This window comes from Triturus cristatus, chromosome 4_2, assembly GCF_964204655.1.
Source record: "Triturus cristatus chromosome 4_2, aTriCri1.1, whole genome shotgun sequence".
NCBI lineage: Eukaryota > Metazoa > Chordata > Amphibia > Caudata > Salamandridae > Triturus > Triturus cristatus.
Genome location: NC_140586.1, coordinates 39,962,939 through 39,979,873, shown reverse-complemented (window position 1 = coordinate 39,979,873; position 16,935 = coordinate 39,962,939). Strand labels below are relative to the sequence as shown.

General features: G+C 46.1%; 1 protein-coding gene across 1 annotated transcript in view; it reads right to left on the bottom strand.

The window, feature by feature from the left end:
• The window catches only part of LMBR1L (limb development membrane protein 1 like), a 129,467-nt gene extending 117,453 nt beyond the window's left edge, over positions 1–12,014 (bottom strand). The window contains exon 1 of the mRNA XM_085600340.1: positions 11,797–12,014. Coding sequence (XP_085456466.1) covers positions 11,797–11,862 — 66 coding nt within the window. The 5' untranslated portion in view covers positions 11,863–12,014. The remainder of the gene's footprint in view (positions 1–11,796) is intronic.
• Positions 12,015–16,935: the final 4,921 nt, after the last annotated feature.

Below are 16,935 nucleotides of genomic sequence, written 5' to 3'. Positions count from 1 at the left end.
GCGAGTCCAGGCAAGCGCAGGCCCAGGACAAGGCAAAAGCACAGGACTACACGCGAGCTATGGTAGGTCTAAGGCAACATGTGAATGCAGCTAAATACTTGGGTCAGCACGCGTGCAAAGGTACAAGGCAACATGTGGGTCAGGGTAGGTACTGGACAAAGTGGGCCAGGTAAACCATGTTTTACAGGCCAATGCTAGGGCACCGTGTGGGTCAGCCTGGGACGGCACCTGGTCACAGGACAACACGTGGGTCAGGCTAGTATAATGATAATGTGTAGGCCCAATACATTATGTTGCATGTCGGGCAGTGAGAGTACAGGGCTAGGATACCACATGGATGCAGGAAAACGTGGGCTAGAACAACGTGTGGGTAACAGAATGTGGGTCAGGGCGGGTTAGGACAACGTGTGGTCAGAACAGCTCATGGTCCTGCGTGGTCCCAGGACAACACGTCAGCGAGGGAGGGCCCACGCCAACACAGGCTGAGGCCTACACATATAGACCAATGCGGGTCCTAGACTACAAGTGGATACCCATGGGAAAAAAAAAATCCAATGATGGCCCTGAAACTATTAACAGAAGGGATTCTATTAAGGCTGCAGGAGACTAGCAACAGCAGAGCTCATTCTGGACCAAACCAGCCTGGCTTCTTAACAGGGACACCTGGCACTGTAATTCCTACCCATAGAAGACAGCAGCAACAACTAAAAACACACAGTGGACCGTCTTAGAGGCTTGATTCTGAATTTTTCATTCTTCGCCAGTCCCCTGATGTTTAATAGTAAATAATAATAATATCCATATTTGTAAAGCGCGAACAATCACCCGTAAGGGTCTCTAGGCACTGGGGGCCGTCGGGAAGATTAAGCAAGCTATTGCCTAGAGTCACATGGTGCTATGCTAATCTGCCGCCGGCGCTTCGATCCCCAGATTCCGGAGTCAGTCGCCGTGGCGCCACACCTCTTCCCTAAAGCGAAGACTGTTAGAACAGCTAGAGCTGGGAGAAGGGGTCGACCCTGTGATGTCTTCAGTGGTCAACAGGTGCTTGGCAGTTCCACCACCAGCAGCTCATTCAATGTTTGACCGGCCAAGGTGTCTTCTGGATGCGACCCAACTTGCCCAAGTATGAACCGAGACCAACCAGGCTCTACGGACTAGGGCAGTGTTGTCAGGTCAGAGCCCAGCTGTCTGAGGAATGTCAAAGTGAAAAGAAAAAAATAAAATCATTAATCAACGACCAGGTCTCAGAAAAACAGAAGAATTAAGAGAAACAAGCGGGGGTTTGCAGTTTAGCTTGCTAACTTGGTACCAGGACAGCAAGATAGACAGTCAGCTCAGCGGTTACTCAGCTCTGTTGTGCCGACTCCACAAATTCCTGTGTCCGGCAGCGGTCACACCCTGGGCCCATGCAGTGAAACAGGAGCTCATAGGAGTGCGACTCTCACCCTTCTACAGCAATATATGTCACCGACACACCTAGAACGAACGCTATTCTCTTTATACTCCGAGAACCTCCTCCTCTGTTCCATACCCTTCAGTCAAACAGAGAACTCAAAAGGCCACCCATAAACAGAAAGAGCCCTAGACCGCTCAGCCACTACACATAGGGGTTATTTACAATGCCTCCGTCTGGTAGCCTGGGCATTGTTTGACCACAAGGTGCATGGCGCATGCTGTTCTGCAGGCCCTTACCTCCAAAAACTGTTAGCTCACAACGTCCATGGTGAAGAGTCGCATCTACTTTAAGGCTCTTTGTATCGCTTTCAGAGCGCTACATGGCGCAGGTCTGAGATTTTTCAGACAGAATTTCCAATGGTATGTTCCAGCTCGGTCGCGGAGGTCTTCCTTTGCTCACAACCTAGTGATTCCCAGGTTCAGGAAAACTGGCTGGGGTGGAAGAAGTTTTCCGGTAGGCACCACAAAACTCTGGAACTCCCTCCTCTTAGAACTAAAAAAGGACACCCAACTGCTGACTTTTAGAAAAGCATTACAAACGTGGCTTTTCAGTCTCTGATCCTGCTGGGTACTTCTTCAGAGTCTGCCTGTTCTATGAGCCAGCGCCTAGACACCTTCGGGTATTTGCCATGCTCTATAGATACTTTTTTCATGGTAGCCAGACGGGAACTGGGCAATATAGCTGGATAAAAACTCGCAAACAGATAATATAACGTTTCTACCGGAAAAATGAATTATATTAGGAAGAGAGCGTAAGACTACCCTGTAGAATCTTCCCCATTTTCCAAGGGAATTCTAGTGTCCATTTTTGGGACTTGCACACAAATTCCTGCTATAAATATCTAAAATAATTACAAATGTAAGCATTCTATAAGGGAAAAAAACCCTGATGTTGAGAGTAGTGTCTTGTTATCACACTTTACTGACCTGTCCAGTGGGTAAAATAAAGCCACCAAGGGTACTAATTAAACTGGGCCCCTTTCGTCCTGGTTAGGTAGTAAAATACAGTACTACCTAGGTTACAGTGGCTCCCTCTCATATCTGGGCCCAGGTTCCACTGCACAATTGATAGTTTCCACCCTGGACCTGCCGCTATGTGGTTAGTGATGTAAAACGAATCCAACATCCGCGATGAATGACTGTGAAATAGTAACCAGATACCGTTTCCGGTTCACCTGATGGGGAGACCATAGTGCTTAGAAGTCAATAAGCCGAGTGTTCTCCTGAAGAACAGTTCACATAATGGACAGAGGGAGTAAAGCAGCACCTAGAAGCGTGGAGCTGTATCAGGAAGAGGTTATAACGAAAATCCTAGTACTCCCTAACAAGGCCAGTAGAAAGGAGTTCCTTCCCTTGGTCTCGGTTCAGCAGGACGCACACTCCAAAAGAGGAACCTGCACTGTGTATGCAACATCGAAACGGAAACTGTCACAAGAAAAAAAAAACAACAAAAAAAATACCACAAGCAACAGAGGTCATGTCGTTGGACAATGCTAACCCACAATCGCCACATCCGATGCAAAAGTCAAAGCCATGGCCTTGACACGCAACAACGCTCATGGCATGGACATCTCACCGAAAAATAAATAAATGCAGAAAAAATACATGGCTGAACCAAACAAGTGAACGACCAAGTCTGGAAGAAACACAAGGGCACCCTAGTAACACTGCCCACAGTTACTGCAGAATGGTGCTTTAAGCATTAAACAAGCAAAGGCTACCCACACCCAAAGACCAAACTGATACCGCCCCACAGCCAAGGAGAAGGTGAAAGTCTCTGAGGTCAAAGGCTAGCCTTCTACTAACACCACAACAAACAGGGAGCGAAAGCCGCCAGGCAGCCAACAAGACCAAGACAACACTACCGTTGATCAGATCAAGTGAGGTAAACCTGCAGCCCAAAAGAAGGTAAAACCACCAAACCAAATACCACTCAAACCTAAAGTCAAACCAGCACCCACATTCCTGTTAGCCAAAGCAATGCATCACAGATTAAAAGGCCAGAACAGGGAAGGCCTCAGACACCAAAGACTAAGCAAATCACCTGCCTCTCTCAAACTGTTTACCAGGATAAGGCAACACGATCAAAGCCAACGCCACCACCAGCTGCTGGCCAAGAAAGTGCTACTTCACAGCGACACACCATACCAGTGATATCCCATGCAGAGCCACGACGGCCTACATTTGCAGACAAATTAAGCTGCAATTCCAGAAGCAAACGTAGTCCAATGTGTATTCTACCACTCACACAAACATGCTAAACACACCTTTTCGTTCTAAACCTTTGTTTAACTCGGACTTGCACTTCTGCCTGCCTCTTGCCTTTTCGAAAAATGACACACAAACTTCATTGTTTACTCAGATTTCCAGGTACACTCACACAACTACTTAATCTAACCACCTTCCAATTCAGTCTTGCAGCAGCGCCACACTTCATTAGCACTATCCCCAAATTCGCATTGTCTTTCATTCTTCATTAACCACCAACATTCATGTAGTACAATGCAATCCTCTGTATATTCAACACTCCTCTCTACGCATGGCCACAACCTGTAGACGCAACTACCTACTTCACCTCAGTGGGATCACAAAACTGACTCCTGCTTCCTGCCAATACCCGGTAACTTAATCTTAACGACATCCTATTTGAACTGGACCACAAATACATTTTTCTAACATACATCACTGTTGTTTGGCTCTCAGGTCTTCTTACTGTTGCCATTTATTCACAGGCGCAATCTCAAAGATGGACCAATATGAAAGCAGTCTAGTGTCACGTTTTTCCTCCACCAGAATTTTTTTAAAACATGTTTTATAAAGAGCAACCCTGTAACCCTGATTTTGTTCTTTACAACAAAAATGTTTTTTATTTGACTTTGAACCGTAAATCCATGATCTACGTGAAACACTTTACGTTTGCCTTCTTAGCTCTCCAAATATAAACGTTACCTCTGAAAATCTGATGTAATAATCCACTGACAATTTGTCAAACATCCAACACACAGACGATGGGAGGAATGCTTGCAATAAGTCTTTTCACTGGCAATCGCTCGGGGTAGCGCTCCAACCCATCATTCTTTTGTCTACCAGGTTACCTCAGTTTTGACTCAGCCATATGCAAATCAGTCAACACTCTGCTCCAATAGGAACAGCCCAGCCCGACCTGCCAGGCCAGGTCCTCCCTGCATTGGAACACAAGCAACCCAAGAACGGTTTTGCCCTCATTGGGGCTTGTCAGGTGTAGTTTGGTTCCAGTGACACACTGAGCATGGGACCCACCTCAGTTTGGATTATGGCTGGGTCCAAACGGAGCAGGTATGATGGGCAACATATCAATGGGTTGGAATGCTACCCCAAGCAATTGCTAGAATTCCCCCCCCCCCCCCCCCATCGCCATTTGTGTGTTTGACACAATTTGTCAAACATTCATCACACCAATAACACCTACAACTTATTTGAGCAGTGGTTTTACCAGTACCCAAAACTTCATTATTCAGTACATAAGTCCTCTAACAATTTAAGCATCACAATGTGATGCACAATGGTGCTTTAGCAATTCAACGTCCTTATCAATGCTGGGCAGCCAGAACATCTCCATTTCCATCCTTCTGATAAAGACGGAATCAACTTTCCCAAATGAGAAACCATACCCAATTTAGGTTTTTAATTCCGGATGTGGCAGAACCTGGCGATACAGAGATCATTAATGTAAAAGACAAGCAGCAATCCCTGAACCAAACTCATGAATGACCCTGGTCTACATATATTAGTAAATCCCACCTGATTCAACCAGTCTGAGCATCCCATGATCTAAATAACCCTTTGCTCAACATTTTACCGAATGCGTTCTGCACCTCTCTTCGTGTTTAAAATTGTATATATTTCACCCATTTTTGAATTACTCCTTAATTTAAGCATATGCTAAGAGTAAGTGCCTTTACTCTCCCTATTTGGAGTGTAAACATTGAAGGAAAATCGTGATTTAGGTCACTATTTGCACATACAACAGGATGCATTTCAAAAACCGCGTTTAACAAGTAACTCACTTGTACACTCATAGGACCTGCTCCTTCATAAAGGATTTATTACCATTATTAAATGTTACAGTGTCCACACTAAGAGAAAGAATCTTCTACATCCGCGGTCTGCCAGGAGGGGCCCCACATCAAAACACTGGTCTACCACGGTAGGCTGTAGTTCAATGTAAGTAACGAAATGCCTATCTGTAGGGTTTAATATAGAGTAATAACAATCCATTCATAAATGCCAATTGACTTTTACATCTTATTTTCACAATAAATACATCAGGTCTAGCGCCTTTGTTGTAGCATTGTTTAATAAACAGGTCAGCCCCATAGCATGGTCATTGGCTTTCCATCTTAACCAACTCACTCCTGATAAATAGAGTGTACGCTTTGCCATAAGCCACAAAGTGCAATACAAATCTTTTTAGTGAAAGCACATAAATTCGGCCCAATCAAATCCCGTACTCCGAGAATCCAACATGTGGGCGTAGTCTATGCACCTTTGTCAGTAGTACTCTGAAAGCTCTTTTTTGTTGATCACAAGGTACAGCAACAGCTGCTCTGTTCAGCCAGACCTAACAACCCATAGGATTAGTGTAGTCCTAGGCACCCTCATGCCTTGAAACACAACTGCACTCTGAACTCTTAAGTCAATGATGGAATGGGATGGTGCTGGGACTGCAAGGCAGAAACGCATTCATCAAGACTGCCCTCCTCACATAGGTACTACTGCCAGAGAAAAACAGAACACCATAAATGATCTATGTATGTAAGACATGTTAATGGCACTATGTGTGCCCCCCGAAAGTTCAAGCTCTGTCCTATTATAAACTTGACACTTCATGTGTTTTCTTCAGACTGCTCTAGGCAGCCATTCTGCCTAATGGTTCAGCCAGCTGGATAAACAAACAAGAGTCACAGCTGCCTGGATCATTTATTCTGAGGAGGCACACAACTTCTGTCCAATTCTTAGACTCCAGTTCAGAACCTCCATCAAGTACCTCTGTGAACTCCAAAACTGTGAAGCACTTGCTTTTAAAATTGAATATAGCGGCAATCGCTCCTTTATTGGAATTTTACTCTCCCGGGCCTAGAACGACATTTACCAAGATGATTGGTCGTCTGGTGGAACTAAGGGCCACCCTCCCAGATTTCACCATTCTTGGTGATTTTAATTATGTTCGAGATCAAAGTACCCACTAATAAAGTAAACTTTGACACTCTTTCAGAACTACAATCAGGACGACCCTGGAACAAAATCAATGATAAACAGTTAACTCAAAATCATACTCAGACCACCCCCACTATCTCAGGGGATCTTGATTTAGCTACTAATAACTACCATTACTGGCTAAAAGCAGCCATAGACCAGCATGCACCAGCTAGGAGCGAAAGAAAATGTTAATCATCCCCCTCGGACCCCTGGTTCAATGAGAAGAAACTTCAAAAAACCAAAATGTTGCAAACTACAAAGAAAATGGAAATTAGACTTTCAGCTAACTGATAAAGTACTATATAAGGCATATAACAGCTCTACAAATTAATGATCCATGCCGAAAAATCCAAATGTTTTAATCGCCAAAATAGAAGTCGCTAAAAACTCCTCAAAAGGATTGTTTATCACTGTAAAAAAAAAAAAAAAAAAAAAAAAAAAGCTCCCAATTACCTGAGGAAAACCCCTTATTGACTAGCCAACAGTTTTGTGACACCCTGGCAGCCGCGTTTCAGGATAAGGTCAAAACTGTATACGACTCTCTCTCTACTCTACTACCATAGGCCATCATATAATCAATCACACAATAGGAATCACATCCTCATCTAATAATGGATCCTATACTTTGGTTGGGAAGTCTATGCCCATCACCCTCCTAAGCGCCTTAGAAGATGGACCTCTCAAGTGTCCTTAAAATAAGTCAAATGCCACCATGTCAAGTCTTACATCCGTAATGGAAGACAAAACACTAAAACTAGTTAAATAAGTTAAATCAGGTTCACCATGGGATCCCAGTGCCCCATGTATTCTACATTTGGTGCCAGAAGCAATAGCTATTTACCTCATACCTTTATTTAATGACATCTTTCACACAGGCTATTTGGCAAAAGAATGTAAAAAAGCATCAATTACTCCACTCTTGAAAGAAGCCAATCTAGATGCCAACGACTGAATAATTATAGGCCGATTTCTCGTCTTCCATTTCCAGCAAAGGTAGTGGAGAAGGCCATTAAGCAAGAACTTACAGCCTTCATTTGCACTAATCAAATCGTTGACTCCTCCCAGTTGGGATCCCGTGCTCAACATAGCACTGAACCAGCTACCAAAGTACTGAGACAGACACTGGATCAGGGACGAAATGAGGCCCTGATCCTATTGGATCAGTCGGCCACATTTGATACGGTCAATCACCAAGTGCTGATTGACCGTCTCGCATCCGTGGGAATTAAGGACAAAGCCCTTGCTCTGCTAACTTCATTTCTAGCAGACTGTACGCAATCAGTGGCCTTGGGAGATTTTCTATCAGCATCCTTCTCATACCCATGTGAGGTACCACAGGGGCCCTCCTTGAACCCCACTCTTTTTAATCTATATGCCACTCCTCTTGCTTACCTTATTACAGTGTATGGATTTTCTCCAGTATCATGTCGCAAAACTCAAATCATTCTGTGGGTAACATGCAACTTAGATGCAACAGCAACCCAGTTTCACAAATGCATGCTACACATTGGATCCTGGATGCATGACAATTGTTTAAAGCTTAATTCATCAAAAACGGAAATCCTACTCTTTGGAAATAATCCATCTTTCTGGTCCACTCAGTGGTGGCCATCTGAACTTGGACCTCTCCCGATCCACAGTGTAAAAGCAAAAATTATTGGCATGATCTGTGACACAAAACTATCTTATGAGGGACAGCTCAATCTCACCACCACCTCTTGATTTTACATTTTATTTTTTTTAATAACCATTTGTTTTATTTATTTTTATACAAGAATACATTAGCAATTCTGTTACAGGGTTAGCATAGGTAGTACCAAGTGTAGTTTATACATCAGTGTACTGAGACATTAGGTCACGTTTGTTTAGCTAACCTCACATGACGATAGTTAGAGAAAAAGAAAGAGAGGCAGGCAGAAAACAAAGGGGGAAAGAAGAGGTAGGAGACAGGCAAGGAGAGTTACATTTCTTATCAATTACATCTGACATTCTGTGGCACACATGTAGGCCGTGTTGGTAGGACTCCCCCCTTGCAACAGGCCCGAGAAGGCGAGATTGGTTGAGACCATTCAAGTACAATTGTCTGGGTGGTGCATTATGGGGGGTACCAGGATGTGTGTCGCCAGCATATCTATTTTCATGGAGGTTCATAAGAGTCTAGGTACGTATCAAGAGATTTCCACATCCTTCTGGATGCCGGTTTCCAGGGTGAGTTCTGTAGTGCAATGCTGTCTGCTCCTCTGAGATGGGTGATCCAGTTGAACCAGCCTTTGTAAGATGTCTTACTTGTGTCTTTCCAATTGACGAGGACCATTTTCACTGCTGCTGTCAGTAGTAGGTCCTTATCGGGTTCAGATCTTTTACATTTTAAAAGTTCTGAGGAAGATTCTTCCATATATACCATTGGCTCTGCAGAAAACTGTAGTTACTGTTCTCATTATCAAGACTAGACTACTGCAACTCCCTCTTTACCAGCATCCATAAAAGAGATTTAAGAAAGCTGCAGATCCTGCACAATACAGCTGCCCGCCATCTTTTAGGTATCCCAAGACACAAGTCTGCGGCTCAGGCTTTAGTCCAGTTACACTGGCTGCCAGTTGAAAAATGCATTAAATTCAAAGCCTTGTGCACGGCTTTTAAATGTCCACAAGGCCTTGGCCAAGCTCAACTCACTAAATCTTTTCTACCCTATGTTCCAGGTAGATCTTTCCACTCTTCGAGTGGCAACCTTGTTGTCCCCAAGGTCAAAACTGTCCAATGGGGTGAGAAAAGCTTCATCTCAAGCACTTCCAGGTTGTGGAACTCCCTACCACATATGGTTAAAAGTAATCGGAACCTGAAGGAATTCAGAAAAAGTCTAAAACCATGGCTGTTTAATCAGTAACTGTCCAGGGTTGTATTGTTTCCTGTTTACATTTCAGTAGATAGCGCCTAGACACCTCCGGGTAGTAGCTGCACTTTACAAACACTATTTTCATTCATTTTAATTTCAAACCATGCACTGCTATCTACCAGCATGTATGCAGATCAAAAGACTCTGTAGTACTCCTGAAAGCTCTTTTTTAGGTTAATGACAAAAGGTAATTAGACAGCTGTCCTGTCAATCCAGACCTAAAAAGGTGTTTCGTTTTTTCACAACATACACATTTGCCTTTCTAAGCAGGGTATGAGCCATGCACTATAAACCCCTAATGAAATGTCCAATTAATTATTTTCTTTCTACGTGCTTTGACAATTTACACCTAAATATACCATCAGGATTATGGTATCAATTACCTGAACTCAGCTGGCATGCCGAAACTTGCAGACCCCATATCATCTCACAGATAGGCGTCCTGCCAGACACTGAATATCTTCCTACAACCAATATATTATTCCTGGCAGCGTTTAATGCCTCTTCGTAAGCCCTCTCTTTAACCATGGATATCTGTTCACTGTTTTCATGTGGTACCATGCATGGCCTTGTGAATGGACACATACCAGCCACCAACCTCTGTCCAATCTGCCTGGTTCAAAAGCCCCAGCTACTAATAATTTACATAAATGTGTCCACCAACACATTTAGCTTTGACATACCTCCAGTGCAACTTGCCCTGATTTAATGTAATGCCAACAGTTCATGTAATTTTGCAAGCATGCCCACCTCTGCCCTCCATACCCAACTTCAGAGTGCCCCTTGTATTTAGTCCTCCTATCCAAACCTTTTTGAGCAGGGGCAGGCATAAAACTGCGTAAAGATGTTCATCCAACTAACATGTGCAGTTTACAACTGTAGTACATATCTACTGGCCTCCAATTCAAGAGCTTTGAATCTTTCAATGGCCCACATGTCACCTAGGACTTCAGTATAATTGTGCTGTGTGTGCAAAAACTACGCTCATACCATCCTTTCTGCAACACAGTCTAAAATGCCACATCTAAAATCAGGCAATATGGCCTTTCTCGACATCTTAGGCCTGCATATGGATGTATATGCTGAAAGGAGGCACATGAGCAAAATAAATTGATAGCATGCATGCTTCACCACTACACGTTGCACCATTCGTGACGCACGTCGCCATAGAAAGAATTCTTCACACGGTGTGGAAATTAGGGATTACAACAATGTCTTGTAGTAGAAACGATTTGGGCGCCCACTCTCCACACACAGAACGCATTTTGACCCCTCAAAATGTCCACACTTCTTAGAAGCTACCTGAGCCCCCAAAAGCACGGACTCCCTTCAAATGTTCCAATATCTCTCCAGAATCCCCAGAGTGCTAGTTCAGTTAGTATTCGCCTCGGAAGCCCCTTCAGAAAGCCCTCTGAAACTCTTAAGAAGTCAACTCTTCCCACATTATAAAGCCCTCTGGGCGCCCGTCGGAGATGGCACGAGCCAATCTCTCCGACTTTGACCTGAGCCCCCAGAGAGCATTCCTTACACGGAACCCTCTGCTCATATAGAAATACACATGAGCCCGTGCCTAAGGTAGTATTGAGCTTCCTCACTAGAAAGCAAGTGGTCCCATGGCTAAAGCCCCCCGTGAAAATGCCAGGAACCCCTTCAGACGGCCCACTCAAACACAGCGCTATCAATTTTCCCAGGTCATGCGTGAGGAAGCTCATCCAGTCCAGGACGTTGTTCTGCATGCTGGAACTTGTAGTCCAGATTGTATAGTGGTCAACAAGAATACAAGTGACAGAAATTCATCCGGCACAGATTTTTGCTTTGCATTTTGGGACTTGTAGAGTAGTTTTTATATTTGACTACAAGACCCAGAAAGCAAAGCAAAACTCACTTGGCTCAACTACTCACGCATGAACACAGGAAACTTGATAGTTCTGCTAATCAGAAAGTCTCTATCCTCGACAAAGCCCCTCACTCAAAATACACCGAGGCCCTTTCCAGTCAGAAGGTGTGTAACTGTTGTATTAATGGGCACAAGGACAGTGAATAGAAAACATTTCCTCGAATGTTGAATAAAACAGTAACTATAAACCCTCTCCCTCGGGTTTGGAAGCCCCTGCTACAATAATCCATAAGCCCCAGGACTCTCCCCCCTCCCGATCACAACACCCACCTATCCCGAATGGCGACCCCTGCGCTTCCTCTACCGTACTTACGATGATCTCGCGCACTCTCTGGTGGAAGAGCTGTTCTCTAACAGACACATCGATGACCGCTTCCATCCCCGGCCCGCATGGCGGCTCCGGTGGTCTGGGGGTGCCGGGGTAAATGGAAGGGCAGAGAGGAGCCGGGCCGGTGTCTGAGTCTGACTCGTCACAGCCGTTACTGCAGCCTGTGCGTCCCGAGGCTCCCCCTGGCCTCCCTCGCTCCTCCCACCACCCCGCCCTTCCCGGCTCACTCCTCCCTCTCAGCACGTCCCATACAGTTCAAGCTGCCTGTCCTCTCACTCTCTCCCTCTGATACTCCCACGTTCTGTCCCTTAACATCATTATTCCCTGTCTCTCATTACCACCTGCCACTGACTCGCCAGTTACCAGCCCGTCCCTCTTTCTAACTCTGTCATTCCCGCGGTCCTTCCTTCTCCATACCCCTCCCCACCGTGGCTAAGGGTGACCAAGCGTCCCGGATTTGCCGGGAGAGTCCTGTGTTTTCATCAGCTGTCCCGGCAGAGTTTGGAAAAATTAGGACTTGTCCTGGTTTTTAGAGAGGGTCGACTGAAAACGGCGGCATGTGACTTTTTATGTTTTACATAGCAGGGATAGTTGCCAGCTGTTATAAGAAAGCGGTTTAATTAACAGGCATGATAATGTCTTTAAAAATTGCTTTTTCAATTTTTCCAATTGTCTCTTCTCTAATTCTGTGCTGATGAGTGCTGTCATTCTGTACGCTCAGGTAAAGTACAATTGTAGTCCTTCTTCTATTTTAGCAGAAAGTCCCGGGTTTTGGCTTAAAAATTATGATTATGGACAATAGAAGTAGGGGTCGTGCTGTTCTCTGAAAAAGGAGGATGGGGGTCTGTGAAGATAAGGGGTGCAGTCTCCAGAGATGGAGGTGATGATCACTCTTGAAATGAAGATGGACGTGATGCTGGGTCTGAATATGGGGGTGATGGCCTTTGAAGATGGGGGATGGTAGCATATGCCGACGGAGGCTCAATTAATCTTTGATGAAAGAGGAGCTCCTCATCTTTGAAGATGTACGTGATGGTGGTCTCTGATGGCTGGCTTAAAAGCCGCGATGATGGTGGTCTGTGAAGACGAAGGTTATAGCCTCCGGAGAAAGGATAATGTTGGCTCTGAACATGAAGGGACCAATGGCTTATGAGGATGAATTTAATGGTTTCTGATGACAGATGTGAAGTTTTCTATGTCCCAAGTGGCAGTGGCCACTATAGATGGAGGCGATGGTGGTCTGTGAAGGCAAAACAAGCTATTTTTGGAAACATTGATGAATTTAGCTTTGAGAGGGGCTGGTGGTCTTGGAAGATGGAGGGGCTGTTGATCTTTGAAACTGGACGTGATTGTGGTCTATAAAGGGGATAGTTTCTAGACATGAGGTGATGGTCGTTTCTGAAGATGGTGCTGATGGATGTTGGAGGTGGGTGTAACAGTAATCTACACAGATGTTCTGCTTGTGGTCTCTGGAGAAGGAGGTGTTGGTGCTCCAGAAGGGGATGAGCAGATCATGCACAGAAACTGCACTTAGAGGTTTCTGAGATGATTAAGATCACGTTGGACGAGGAGAAGAACGCTGGCCTGAAACTATTAGCTCTGTCGGCAGCCTTCGACGCAGTCCCCTACACACTTCTGCTGAGACTCCTGGAAGAAGTGGGGATAGTGGGGACTGCCCCGAGGTGGTTTTGTACTTTCCTGTCAGGCTGAACTCAGACGGTCATGTTACCACTTTTTACATCAGAAGCCACCCCTCTCTGACATGAGGTCCCTCAAAGTTCATGTCTCAGCCTCACTCTCTTTAACAACTTTATGACACCTTTGACCCATTGTGGCGGGTTGAATGATAGCGCGTGACCACAGAGTGTAATGCAAGGGATTTTATTCTTTACAGTTTTCACACCAGTCGGATAAGGGAGAGCAGTCCGGTACAAACAACTGTCTCTGAAGCGAGGTTCCAACACTTTCTTGGGGGAATAGCTCTTTGGATCCTCCGGTCTGGTCGTTCACGGGCTCTCCAAGTAGGCGTGTGGGGGAAGACAAGAAAAAAAAGAAAATATAGCCTTTACTTTCAGGCTACTCGTGAGGCAATTAGGGAGGGGGAAGTGAGGGAGCACCAGAGGGGCCAGACGGTGAGGACAGAGGGGAACCAGCACCGGGAGCAAGACTGACCCGTAAACAGCGGTACATCACCCGCCCGCTTCACTGTCCACCCGGGGAGCTGTCAACCACCCACCGCCCCGACCCCCGGAGCCGCTCACGCACCTGCTGAAGCCACAAACCTCCTGGTCCGTGGCTGGGCGCAGCACAGGAAAAGCCTCCTGGCTCCTCGACCTTTGTTCCTCCGTCAGGGCTCTGTTCCGCTGGAGTTTTACTTCTCTCTCCGCGTCCGGTTGCTCCTCGCTCTTTTTCCTCCGGTCTTCCGTCGTCGTTCGCCTTCTCTTCCTGGTTGGGACTCCACCCCCTCAGAGCGGGCGAATCCTCTCTTGTAGCGTGTGAGGGGGTGGAGTCTGGTGACGTGCTGGCGGCATTGATGTTAAAGGGCCAGAGCCCGGGGAGATCAGCTGATCCAGAATCGCTACCCTCGATCCCCATGTCCGGGGGCTGAAAAGGAGAAGAGGAGGGTTGAAGAGGTAAGTCTGTAGCGCGCTCGTGCGGGAAAAGGGGTGAACGCTGACACTCCCCTCCCCATGAGTAGTCCCGTTCGGGGACACACGGGACCCGGGAGAGGAAGTCCGCGTTGGAATTGTCAGCCCCTTTTCTATGATAGACGTCGAAAGAGAATGGTTGAAGGGATAGAAACCAGCGCATTATGCGCGGATTTTTATATTTGTTTCGCCTCATCCATACTAGGGGAGCATGGTCCGTGTAGAGTTGAAAACGTCTACCCTCCAGATAATATCGCAGTTTTTCTACGGCCCATTTTACCGCCAAGCATTCCTTCTCGACAATTGGGTAGTTCCGTTCTCGGGGAAATAGCTTCCGACTAACAAACAGGATGGGCCTTTCTGCTCCGTCTGGGGCTAATTGAGACAGGACAGCACCTATGCCGTTCTCAGAAGCGTCAGTCTGCTGGATAAATGGCAAGTCAAAGTTAGGAGAGACCAAAACGGGTCCACTAGTGATCGCCTTCTTCAGTCGTTTTATGGCGTCCACGACCTGTGGAGAAGGGTGCCGTAGGGGCTTGTCAGGAGTAGATTTTTTTAGGAGTTCTGTCAATGGGGCCGCTATGTCCGAGTATTGTGGAATAAAGCGTCTATAGTACCCAAGAAGGCCCAAAAAGGCACAGACGTATTTCTTGGTAGTAGGGATAGGAGTTTCAGTGATGGCCCTGACTTTCTCTTTCTGGGGTTCAATACATCCATCTCCCAGGAGATACCCTAGATATTTTACCCGGTGGAAACCCACAAAAGACTTTCCAGCATTGATGTGGAGGCCTGCGGCGTATAACTCCTGCACCACCAGACGACAATGTTCCAGGTGTTTTTCCCATGTGGGGCTGAAAATCACTATATCGTCGAGGTAGGCCGAGGAGTACGCCTGATGGGACTGCAGGACTATATTCATCAACCGCTGAAAAGTCGCGGGGCACCATGTAGGCCAAAAGGCAACACCGTGAATTCGAACAGACCATCAGGGGTAGAGAAAGCATTTTTTTCCTGGTCGCTGCTTCGTAGGGGTACTTGCCAATATCCCTTGGTCAAGTCTAGGGTGGTGATATACTGGGCGTTTCCTAATCTTTCGATTAGCTCATCTACTCGTGGCAAGGGATAGGCGTCTAAGGTGGAGATAGCGTTAACCTTCCTGAAGTCGATACAGAATTAAATGGAGCCGTCAGGCTTGGGAACTAGGACAATGGGGGACGACCACTCACTCAGTGATGGCCTAATCACCCCCATTTGCAACATTTTGCTTACTTCTGTAGAGACGGCTGCCCGTCGTGCGGCCAGGATTCTGTAGGGTTTTTGTTTAACGACCTCACCTGGCTTGGTGTTTATCTGGTGTTCCACTAACGTGGTCCTTCCTGGAGTATCGGAAAAGAGGTCCCGATAAGGAAGGAGGACATCCAGGAGTTCCCTAAGTTTTGCGGCGGGTAGGTTCTGGTTTACCCATAGCTTTTCTAGGGCGCAGGGGTGACTATCCTCAGGGAGAGATAACTGTACAGTTTTTGGAGGGGGCCCTATCCATTTCTTTAAAAGGTTGATGTGATAGGATTGGGTTTTCTGAGGGGTTACTTGTAGACGGTAGGTGGTCTGTCCCAGACTCCCTCCTACTCTATAGGGTCCCTTCCACTCGCTTTTCGCCTTGAAGGCAGAGGAGGGTAATAACACCAAGGCCCAGTCCTTTATGTGTAAGGAACGCATTTTCTTCCCTCTGTCGTAGTGGCATTTTTGTTTCTCCTTGCTTTTTTCAAGGTTTTGGGGAGCTAGGTCTCATAGTTTACCGATCCTAGAGCGTAAATGCAGGGAGTATTCTAGGAGGTTCTGGGTGTTGTTGTCTTCCTTTTCCCAGGTTTCCCTCCTCATCTCTAGCAGAGTCCGAGGTTGTCGGCCATATAGTAGTTCGAAGGAAGAACAACCCAGGCTGCTCTGAACCTGCCCTCGGATGAGGAACATAGCCAGGGGAAGGAGACGGTCCCAGTTCTTTCCTTCGCTCTCCAGCATTTTCTTTAAGGTTAATTTCAATGAACCATTATACCTCTCTACTAAGCCGTCCGTCTGTGGGTGATAGACCGAGGTTTTAATGTGTCTAACGTTTAGCAGTTTGCAGACCTGAGTCATTCATTTTGACACAAAGGGTGTCCCCTGGTCTGTCAGGATCTGTAGGGGAAAACCCACCCGGGAGAAGTACTCCAGTAGTTTATCAGTGATAACTGGGGTAGTAGGGGTCCTAAGGGGAAAAGCCTCTGGAAAGCGGGTACAGTAGTCCACCAAAACCAGTACATATTGATAGCCTTTTTGAGGATCGTGGTAGAGGACCAATAATATCCATACCCACGCGCTCAAAGGGCTGGCCAACGATGGGTAGGGGTTGTAGGGGAACCGGGGGTGGTCGGTATGGATTCTTTACCTGACAGATGGGACATTCATGGCAGTATTTTTTTATCTGGGCATAAATGCCATG